The sequence below is a fragment of the Lytechinus variegatus genome, chromosome 17, assembly GCF_018143015.1.
Source record: "Lytechinus variegatus isolate NC3 chromosome 17, Lvar_3.0, whole genome shotgun sequence".
NCBI lineage: Eukaryota > Metazoa > Echinodermata > Echinoidea > Temnopleuroida > Toxopneustidae > Lytechinus > Lytechinus variegatus.
The window spans coordinates 24,658,244-24,670,055 of NC_054756.1; the positions used below are offsets into that span (position 1 = coordinate 24,658,244).

Consider the following 11,812-nt stretch of genomic DNA (forward strand, 5'->3'; position numbering starts at 1 on the left):
TGGACCTAGTTCATGAAACTTGGACATAAGGTTAATCAAGTATCAATGAACATCCTGCATGAGTTTCACATCACATGACCAAGGTCAAAGGTCATTTAGGGTCAATGAACTTTGGACGAATTGGGGATATCTGTTGAATTCCCATCATAACTTTGAAAGTTTATGGATCTGATTCATGAAACTTGGACATAATAGTAATCAAGCATCACTGAACATTTTGTGCAAGTTTCAGGTCACATGATCAAGGTCAAAGGTCATTTAGGGTCAATGAACTTTGGCCGATTTGGGGATATCTGTTGAATTCCCATCATAACTTTGAAAGTTTATGGATCTGATTCATGAAACTTGGACATAATAGTAATTAAGCATCACTGAACATTTTGTGCAAGTTTCAGGTCTCATGATTAAGGTCAAAGGTCATTTAGGGTCAATGAACTTTGGCCGAATCGGGGTATCTGTTGAAATACCATCATAACTTTGAAAGTTTATTGGTCTAGTTCGTTAAACTTGGACATTAGAGTAATCAAGTATCACTGAACATCCTGTGCGTGTTTCAGGTCACATGTCCAAGGTCAAAGGTCAATGAACTTTAGCCGAATTGGGTGTATCTGTTGAATTACCATCATAACTTTGAAAGTTTATGGATCTGATTCATGAAACTTGTACATAAGAGTAATCAAGTATCACTGAACATCCTGTTCCAGTTTCAGGTCACATGATCAAGGTCAAAGGTCATGTAAGGTCAATGAACTGTGGCCATGTTGGGGTTTTTTGTTGAATAACCATCATATCTCTGTAAGTTTATTGGTCTAGTTCATAAAAAGAGGACATAAGAGTAACCATGTATCACTGAACATCTTGTGCGAGTTAGAGTAGTATGCAAAGTCAGCACTGCTGCTATATTGAACCGCGTGATGCAGGTGAGACGGCCAGAGGCATTCCACTTGTTAAGTGTTTTCGTTGAACTGAAAAGAACAATTTTTTTATTGATGGCCGGACCGCTATACTTAACTTGCTCAGAGATCCAATTCTTTTTATTGCCAAACAGAGGACTGACGGTGATGTTTGAGATCATGAAGAGCTATGGGAACACGTTTCAGAAGCACTGGTGGAAAGATCTATTCAAGATCGTCTTTAGGATATTTGACAACATGAAGCTCCCTGATCAGATGGCTGAGGTGAGTCAGGTGACTGATCAGGTGATCAGTCATGTGATGTAGACCTACGTTGTATTGTGTCTGAAATTATACATGAATTTGCTTTATTTTCCTTTGATAATGATCATAGTGGTTGTATTGGCGGTCACAGTAGTGTGGTGATGATCATGATGATGATGCTTATGGTAAAGGTGACCATGATTGTGATAATGGTTATGATGATGATGATGCTGATGATGATGATGATGACGATGACGATGATGACGATGATGATGATGACGACGATGATGATGATGATGATGGTGATGATGATAATGTTGATTCTATCAAGACATATGTTAATTTAGTTTCTTATCTAAAGTTTCTTGAACTTAACTGCTTTTTCTGCTACTGTGCTTCTATGTGCTACCAGAGAAGAAAGAAATATCAGGGTATATCTAATCAAATATTCAATGTTTTTCGTAAATATTTTTGTCAGCAGAAGGTTGAGTGGATGATGACAACCTGCAACCACGCACTGTTTGCCATAGTAGATGTCTTCACACAGTACTTTGATATCCTCAAGGATATTCTCTTAGAAGACCTTCTCCAACAACTGCTTTGGTGTGTCCAACAAGGTGAGCCCGTGGGTCCCTACCCATTTTGTAATTTTGTTGAATGAGCTCATTTGTAGGTGTAATTATATCTGTTCTACCATGTAATATTGGGGCGTCGGGGTCAAGTGGTTACGACTGTCGTCTTTCAATCTGGAGGACTTGGGTTTGAATCCCAATCATGGTATGTTTTCCTTCAGCAAGAAATTTACCCACATTATCCTGCACTCAAAATAGGTTTGGTGAATGGGTACCCGGCAGGATTAATTCCTTGAATGCGCAGAGCGCTGGAAGGCAGCTCGAGCTAAAACTGCGGTAATGATAATGAAAATGCCCCACAGAATAGATTATTTCTTGATAGATTGCATTATGAATGCTTATTATTATTATTGTTAGTAGTAGTAATGATATCCTTAGTCCATATTCTGAACTTGGGTTTAATATGAACTCTGGTCTTGAGTTGTTTATTACAGATGACCAACTGAGGCAGGTATCGCTAACAAGGTAAAAGGTCCATTTGTCAGCTCATTTGACACTCTGGTCATGGTCTTGAGTTGTTCATTACAGATGACCAACTGAGACAGGTATCTCTAACAAGGTAAAAGGTCCATTTGTCAGCTCATTTGACACTCTAATCATTCATAACTGACTGGGAATAATTAGTGAAAAAATAATAATAGTCATTTATATAGTGCCATCTATCTAGAAATATTCCAAGGCGTGATGTTATTATTATTATTACCCTAGCTTAAGCTCGAGCTGCCTTTCAGCGCTCATGCATTCATGGAATTAATCCTGCCGGGTACCCATTCACCTCACCTGGGTTGAGTGCAGCACAGTGTGGATAAATTTCTTGATGAAGGAAATTACGCCATGGCTGGGATTCAAACCCACGACCTTCTGTTTCAAAGTCAGAAGACTAATCCACTGGGCCACAAGGCTCCACAAATAGTTCTCTTTATCATTAAAACATGAGGAAAGAGCCGAGTTAAGATAGGAAACGTGTAATGTAAATGCAGTTTAGAAATATTTTGATTCCAATAATGTTGTTTATCTGTTCATATATACAGATAATGAGCAGCTGGCAAGGTCAGGGACCAACTGCATGGAGCAGTTGGTCATCTCTAATGGACCTGACTTTCAACCTGAACTGTGGGACAGGATCTGTGCTTGCATGCTGGAGATCTTCAAAAGTACTATACCACAAGGGTGAGTGTTGCGTGAATATGGTCTTGATAATTAGGGCATGTTGCATAACAGTCACTGTTATATTAACTTTGCCATCCAATGGTAACTTGCATGGAATCCTCGATTCTGATTGGCTGTTGATCAGCATTGTTACCATGGTAGTTACCTTTGAATGGCAAAGTTACCACAATAGTAACTTTTCTGCAACAGGCCCATATACATGTACGGTGGCTCAATAATAGAGCAACCGGAGGATAATAATAATAATAATAATAGGCATTTATATAGCGCCATCTATCTAGAAATATTCTATTCCGAGACGTTATTGTTATTATTACCCCGGCTTTAGCTCGAGCTTCCTCTCAGCGCTCATGCATTCAAGGAATTAATCCTGCCAGGTACCCATTCACCTCACCTGGGTCTAGTGCAGCACAATGTGGATAAATTTCTTGCTGAAGGAAATTACGCCATGGCTGGGATTCGAACCCACGACCCTCTGTTTCAAAGTCAGAAGACTTATCCACTGGGCCACAACGCTCCACACAGGATGTGGATTTGTTCTCCACCCCCTCCCCCAGCAGAGTCGTACCAACTCTCTTGCTACTTCATGTAACTATACATGATGTTTAATCTGCCCTGCTCGTGTCAGTAATGTGAACATGGATGGCATGGACTCATCTTTTGTTTTGTTTAATGTATAAAATGTTTCTGTACTGCTTTTTTCTACACAGTTCCTTGATTATTTTTTCAAACAATAAAGTAATGCAAAACATTGGATCTGGGTATAGATAACATGATTTGTTATGCAGGGCTCACTGGTAGAGCAGTTTTATAACTGAAGTGGCTACCCTGGTTATTATTATGATTATTTTACATCATGATAAAGATTCTGGGATTGCAGAAAACATAAATTCTTATCATTTTGCATATTTCATTGTTCTCATATTTTCATTTGTTTCATTTTTTCACGAATCAATGAGGATATGAAAAATGTTCTAATATTTACCACATCTTCATACATTAAATGGTTTTCCTGATCTCAAAATCCTTTCTCATAATCGTTGATTAGGTTGATATCCTGGAAGCCTGAGGAACAACCCTCGACAACAGAGACAGACATCATCAGTCAGAGATCAGAGAATGAAGTAGAGGTATGTTGAATTAAGAAAATAGGAACCAAGCAACCTCCCCCCCCCCATGCCCCCTCTGGTTCATAATGGCCTAACAATTTCAGCATTTAAAGTATTTTAAAGTATTTTAAGAACAAGTCCACCCCAACAAAAAAGATAAATTGAATAAAAAGAGAAAAATCCAACAAGCATTAAGCTGAACATTTTCATCAAAATCGGATGTAAAATAAGAATGTTATGAAAATTATAAAGTTTTGCTTCATTTCACAAAATGGTTATATGCACATACTGGTGTGTATGCAAACGAGGGGACTGATGACATCACTCACTATTTCTTTTGTATTTCAGGATATGAAATATTTGAATTTTCTCTTCATTGTCATGTGAAACAAAGTTTTGTTCTTCTCTGAACATGTGGAATTATCATTGTTTTAACATTTTTGTGGGTCAGTCAAGTTGGTCATTATTGTAAAATCTCTACATTTACAATTTACATATTGTATATTGAAACAATAAAAAACAAAAGAAATAGTGAGGGACATCATGGACTGTCTCATTTGCATGTCACTGAAGTGTGCATTTTGTGAAAAATAAGCGAAACTTAAAAATGTCATAAATTTCTTATTTTATGTCCAATTTTGAGGAAATGTTCAACATTGTACTTGTTTCATTTTTCTCTATTTATCAAATCCATTTTTTGTTGGGGTGAACTTGACCTTTAATGTAAATGTGTATCTTGTTGAAATTGTAAATAAATAAAGACTTTGAATATGAATCATTATGTCCATATTATTTCTAGATTAAAATCAAGTTAATCCTATGTTCTTTTATTATCTATCTTTTATTATTCATATTTTGTCTTCCAAATCCTGTAGCCTGCTGGCAGTGAAGTTGGAGGGGAGCCATCATCGCCATCAGAGAGGAAATCTAATCTGAAGTGGAAGGGTAGCCAGCACAGTGTGGCTAGTGTCAACAGCACCGATAGTAAATCAAGCAAGGCTACCTCGGATTATCAGAGTAAGTGTTCGGAGGCCTGCCCCCCTTGGCCTGCTTTACTAAAGCCCTGTACTTACTGCATGATGCATAGTGAGGCTGGGCTAAAGACGATCATTACAATGATAATTATAACCATGAGAAGGGGAAAAGAGATGAGAAAGGAAGGCAGGATGATAATGGTGCTTCTATTTATTCTGAATTTAGGGGCAATTCGATTGAACCATGCAGCTAAGCCTAGGGCCCTGCCAGTTATGGTGATCTAACCTTCTCTAGCCTTGTCCCAGTCCAAAAGAATAAATTACGAACGTACATTCCTAATGCAAACTACCTTGATCAACTTAAAACCTTGCTAAAACCCTGCCCTTTTAATATCTCGATATTTCCACTCTGTACACCAGTTGTGGGTTGTTCTATATGGAGGTGCATTTCTTTGTTTTGTGTTTGTTTCTGTTACTTTTTCAATTAAGATTTTGGTAATTGAATAATTTATTGACTACACTACAAAATCCCATTAATTAATTATCAGAAAATTAAGTGCTTGGAAAAATAATTATTATTATTTATAACATATTTTCTATTTTCTCTTTCTTTGACCAGAAACTGCAGCGGACCAAAGACTCTTCACCTCCCTACTCATCAAGTGTGTAGTCCAGTTGGAATTAATACAGACCATTGATAACATAGTCTTCTTTCCTGCCACCAGCCGGCATGAAGATGCTGAGAATTTGAAAGCTGCACAGGTAATTATAAATATTCAATTCAGTTTCAATTTCAATTTATATCCAATCTTGATGGAAAGAAAAATAAATGTACAATATAAAAATGAAAAAAATATATGAAATAAATAAAATGAATATAAAATAAAAATAAGAATTGAAGCAGACCAGTGGAAGATGGTACTATAAAATGTTGAGAACATTTTGATTTTTTTTCCTTAATCAAGATGGTTGTAGTTGTAAATGAAATAAAAATAAATAAAATCCATAATTTATTGTTCGAAGACATGAAATGAAATACTTTGAAAATTTACTTTGCCCAATTGATCGTAGGCCCGGCAACCGCTGTGCAGCGCCAGATCGACAAGGCTCTATCCCTTTAATCGTTGAACGCCAAACAGGGTAGCAGCAACTCCCATCTTTTAAATTGTAATCACAATAACTATAGGGATTTCAAATTGACCACACACATTTGTGTTTTTTCTGCCCAAGTATAGAAATTAGTCAGAATTATATATATATATTTTTTTATAAAGGCATAGAGTAATGTGATATTTATGATTTTTTTTTATTACTGCTTTTTTAAAATCAGGTTTATAATGTACTGACTGCAACGGAGCAAATTAGGATATATCTCAGATTCTTTTGTTCAGCAGATTCCTCCAAAATTTTCTGGGGATGTAGATGTTGTATGGAAAATGGTGAAATGCAGTGAAATAATGGAAAATCTTTTTCTATTATTGACTTCACACCTCTGTGCAGTATGAAAAGAATTGACAAAATCTGGCAGCATTTTTTTTTTCAGCGAAATGGGGTTCATGAAATTGGTGTCTGTCTTTTGATCCAGGAGACGACGTTAGATGACAACTCTCTTGCCTCCGAGTCCACATCGAGCGGTGAGGAGCCCGGGATGTACCGGTATCTCTCCACCCCACAGCTCTTCCTGCTGCTAGACTGCTTATTGGAGTCACATCGGTTTGCCAAGGAGTTTAACAGCAACAATGAGCAGAGAGAGATCCTCAGACAAGCAGGTATGTGGTGTGGTAGTGATTGATTAGGAGTAGGAGAAGATGAAGAAAGGGGAAAAGGAGAAGAGGAGGAGGAGAAAGAGAGGGGAGAGGAAAAAACTTAGCGGAAGACAAGGATGATGGCAACACAGAAGAGGAATAAATAGAAGATGAAGGCGAAGAAGAAGGAGGAGGAGAAGAATAATAATAAGAAGGTGATGAAGTAGAAGATTAAAAGGATGATAAGCCTGGTATGTACCGGTACCTCTCAACTCTTCAACTCTTCCTGCGGCTTGACTGCTTATTGGAGTCACATCGGTTTGCCAAGGAGTTTAACAGCAACAATGAGCAGAGAGAGATCCTCAGACAAGCAGGTATGTGGTGGTGGTGGTAGTGATTGATTAGGAGTAGGAGAATATAAAGAAAGAGGAAGAGGAGGAGAATGAGAGGGGAGAGGGGAGAGGGGAGAGGAAAAAAGTTAGAGGAAGAAGAGGACAATGGCAACACAGAAGAGGAATAAAGAGAAGATGAAGGATAAGAAAGAGGAGGACATGAAGAAGAAGAGGAAGAAGAAAAAGAAGAAAAAGCAGGAAAAGAAGAAGGAAAAGAACGGGAAGGAGGGGGAAGAAAGGAGGATGAGCCTGGTACATGAATGTACCCGTATCTTTCCACTCAACTCTTCTTGCTGCTAGACTGCTTACTTGAGTCACATCGGTTTGCCAAGGAGTTTAACAGCAACAATGAGCAGAGAGAGATCCTCAGACAAGCAGGTATGTGGTGTGGTAGTGATTGATTATGAGTAGGAGAAGATAAAGAAAGAGGAAGAGGAGGAGAAAGAGAGGGGAGAGGAAAAAAGTAGGAGGAAGAAGAGGACGATGGCAACACAGAAGAGGAATAAAGAGAAGATGAAGGATAAGGAAGAGGAGGAGGAGGAGGAGGAGAAGAAGAAGAAGATGAAAAAGAAGAAGGTGATGAAAGAGAAGGAGAAGAAGGGGGGAAGAGGAGAAGGATGAGCCTGGTATGTACTGGTACCTCTCCACCCCTCAACTCTTCCTGCTCCTAGACTGCTTACTGGAGTCACATCGGTTTGCCAAGGAGTTTAACAGCAACAATGAGCAGAGAGAGATCCTCAGACAAGCAGGTAAAGGTGATGGTATGGATGCAGAAAGATTAAGAAGGAGTGATTGGAGATGATGAAGGATGAATAGAATAAGGAACAAGCGAGATAGAGGGGAAGAAGAGGACAATGAAAAAGAGGAAAAGGAGAAATCGGTAGAGAAGGAGAAGAAGGTTATGAGGAGAAAGAAGAAAGAGGGAGAGGAGGAGGAGGAGAGGATGAAGAAGGAGATGGAGAAAAGGAAAAATCACTAAGATATTTTCATTTCTAATTTTATAATTTCTTTGGAGAAAGAAAAAATCTGAAAATGTCAAATTGCCCCCTAGATCGCCCTTTTATCATTTCCTTAATTGATATGTTTTACACAGAACCCCAAACAACGATATGCAAATGTATACCTACTCAACTTTGTTGGGCGCCCTTCCCAAGCGTTTCATGACACGCTATTAAATGTCCAGTCTTCCTCTTGTAGTGTCTTTGATTTAACCTGTTCCCTGCTGGATATGGGTGCTACATATACAAAGCCTAGATGGGAATCACAGAATTCAGGAGTCAATGCGTTAACTTATCTTTTTCTTTAATTAGGATTCAGAGGAAAGAACAAGCCTAACTTATCAACCCAAGAAACCTCAAGTCTTGCCTGTGCTTTTAGATTGCTCTTCAAGATGTATTCTGACGAGAACAGGAACGATAGCTTGCCGGTCATAGAAGAGAGACTTATAGGGTAAGAGATCATGGAGACTATCCCATGATATCCTTTTCCGGAAAGTCTTGTGAATGAAATCCTTCCTTCCGTTAACTAGATCCACAGATTCAGACTTAACCATCTATCATTCTATATATCATTAGAGTTTGGTTAGATTTCAAATACACCAATGTCCACATGGACAAGTCCCTGAGCCAGTTGACAATAAAACACTGTATTTGTTTTGTTTTCCTTATTCTGGTCAACTTGTGCAGGTTCAACTTTATTTCATTAGAGTTTGATTACCGGTATATGCCAAAAATGCACGAATGCACTCAATGACCAATCCCTGCCTATAAGCCAGTTTGGAGATAAACTCTGATCATGTGTAGCTAAACATCATTTTCACCAAAATATAAAGTTCTTAAGAGGGCTGCATGGCATATCAGCCCTAAGTTTATGAATATAGATTCCAAACTCGAGACTAATTGATTTTATAAAGTAGATAAATAAAAACGTCTTCAGGTACTTGTCGCTGAGTTGGAATGCCCTATGCTATGGGAGCAATGTATTGTTCATTTACAGTGCATTTCGTAATGTCATGTTGGAAGTATTCATTTTCTAGTGAGGGGTTAAATGCTATTATTGAGATATCTCAGTTATTTTTGTGAATACAATAGACTTGTCCAAGGTAACTGTAGAAATCAGAGGTCTTTTTTTTGGCACGTTCAAGGGCAATATGACTGATATTGGCAAAAAATATGTTTTTCAGGTATTTTTTTTTTACATTATTTTTCTATTAATTATTGAAAACTCTTTCTGGTGATGTCTTTAAGATTGACCAAAATACTTTGTTTTTTATAAATACAAAGGTCAATTCTGGCTATAAGGAAGTGCAATATTGGGCACGCCTTTACTCCTCCCAGAACACTGCACAGATATATAGCCTGTAGAAAAAGGCTATTTAGACTGTCATTGTTTGTGCAAGTGATAGTGTCATGTTGCCCTTTTAATTGTCAAACAATGGTTTTATGGCATAAGCTAACTGGTCTATTGACAACAAAATGCTCTGTTTGTCTCTCGCAATTTCTGGACAGACTTGTGAAGGAAGCCCTGGGCTACTTCATCTCCCTGGACTCTGAGAGTCATCGGACAGCCTGGAAGTCTCTTCTAGTCTTGGTCCTGACTAGGATCCTCAAGATGTCTGATGAGAGGGTAAGTTCCTAGGCCAGGAGACTCGAAGACTAGTTTTAATTTGAAACTCATTGTTTATAAGTGAAGAATGATGGTAGAGTTCATAAAGGACTGGAAGGTCCATGTGTAATGTCATTGAACCATGTGATCTTGATGTTAGAAGGTACATTTACATGTATGTACAAACACAAAAGTGCCCAAGCAGGACACTTGATATTAAGGAATTATTTATTTCTCATTTGAGATATGTTGAGGGTGCCTTTAACATTGAAGTATAAAATCTCAACAAATCCATTATCAGAAATGGCCTTCACTTAAAGATCTCATATGAAATGATTTTAATGGTAATTTTCTGTTCCTCAATTCACATTATAGAAATGTTTACATGAGTTTTATATTGTAATTGTTTGCATTTGATTAATATTTTATCATGTTGCTACAATGTACACCAATATTTTATAATCAAATAAAAGTTCAAAAGATAGAAAAAAAGGTTTCTTAGTCTTGCTTCTGGTCCAAGATCGTGTTTCAGAATGCTCTTTCTAAGTTACACAATAAACTTTGTTCTTGATTGATGACCCTTAATTCTGCTAATAATGACGGCCAGCAAGGTCAACATCTATTTTGCATGTTTGTTCAAAATTATATTATCTATAATGTACATTAATGCAGTCATTGTTTTCTTGAAAACTCCCTGTGCTTCTCTTTGTTTACAAAGGACACTGCAAATGTCCTTTGGAAAAAATTATGACATTGATGGATTTCCATAGAGTTATGATTGATCGGATCAATCGTAAATCTTTGTAAGACGGGGCCCTGTATATTTTATGCGATGGTTCAGCGTAATACTGCATATATGCAGCTTACTCAAAACTACATGTATACGACAGTTTGTCCATTTTTTTATTAAATCCTACAGTTCAAAACCCACGCTGCCCACTGCTACAACCACATGTGCGAGATCATCACGTTCGAGCTCCGACCGGAAATCCGCTCGATGCTGCGGAAGTTCTTCATCAGGACTGGTGCCGTCTGTCACATCGCCCTCACGTGATGAACCCCGGACATCCCAACTGATCTATGGACATAGCACAATAAAAATCCAGGGTTTATCAAGCCTTTTTTTAACCACGGAAGGGTCATGGTAGATGTATTCAGTCAATTCTATCATCGGTTACATGTATAGGAGTCGGAAGAGCTTCCCCTGTGCATGTATCTTCATCGGCAGTACCAGAATTCTTAGAGGTACCTTACACTCCAACCTTTCTTTTAAAGAAAAAATCATCCTGGCCAGAAAATGGGCTTTTTCTTGAGGATAGGTTGCACAACAAGGATTTTACATTGGAGATCGGCTGTCAACAAGATGGGTAAGCACCGGTCGATGAAAGTGAAGATCTTGTCTTCACCATATTTGATCAGATCAAATTATGTCTGAGAGAATCTGCAGACAATAAGCTGAGACTCTTGGCTGAGTTGGCCGTTGGGCTGTGACCCTTCAGAAGAGCATTACATCAACATTAATGGAAGGACTGGCTAGATGTTCTTTCTTGGAAGCGCTTCATGATAGGACAAGTCATAGGTTTTATCCAACAAGTCCCGCTTTACTTGATAGTTGCCTCTCAGCTAGTCAAAATCAGAGGACAATGTCAGATCTGACAACTTGAAAATGGTTGAAACACTCCCTTGACAAATATGTCTTATCCAACAGTTACCCTTGAAACCGTGTTTCTTAACGAATCAATTTCAAGGAAAGTTGTTGGACAAGAAAAATGTTGATGAAATGCACTCCTGAAGAGTATTTCATGAAAGGAATCGTCGGATGTCCTATCTGACAAGTATGTTTTTTCCGACAGTTACCGTAGGAACTGTGCTTCTAAGCCAATCATTGTCAAAGAAAGTTGTCAGATCTGACAAAATCTGTTGATGAAATGCTCACCATAGGCCCATAACACACAGCTTAGCAATCGTAGAAGAATGTCTTTGATTGATTGCATTGACTACAATGTACAATCAATCTTGAAAATCAAGT

The 11,812-nt window shown here is 38.1% G+C and overlaps 1 protein-coding gene across 2 annotated transcripts in view; it reads left to right on the forward strand.

Moving 5' to 3' along the window:
• LOC121431411 (brefeldin A-inhibited guanine nucleotide-exchange protein 1-like) overlaps positions 1–11,049 on the forward strand; it is a 49,944-nt gene extending 38,895 nt beyond the window's left edge. Inside the window, exons 27-36 of one of the 2 annotated variants that reach the window (XM_041628976.1) lie at positions 1,049–1,178; positions 1,636–1,774; positions 2,821–2,959; positions 4,008–4,089; positions 4,944–5,085; positions 5,662–5,804; positions 6,628–6,811; positions 8,490–8,628; positions 9,687–9,804; positions 10,703–11,049. In XM_041628976.1, the coding sequence (XP_041484910.1) occupies positions 1,049–1,178; positions 1,636–1,774; positions 2,821–2,959; positions 4,008–4,089; positions 4,944–5,085; positions 5,662–5,804; positions 6,628–6,811; positions 8,490–8,628; positions 9,687–9,804; positions 10,703–10,837 (1,351 nt within the window). In that variant the 3' untranslated portion in view covers positions 10,838–11,049. The remainder of the gene's footprint in view (positions 1–1,048; positions 1,179–1,635; positions 1,775–2,820; positions 2,960–4,007; positions 4,090–4,943; positions 5,086–5,661; positions 5,805–6,627; positions 6,812–8,489; positions 8,629–9,686; positions 9,805–10,702) is intronic. The other variant, XM_041628977.1, reaches the window with a different exon arrangement.
• The last annotated feature ends 763 nt before the right edge of the window (positions 11,050–11,812 follow it).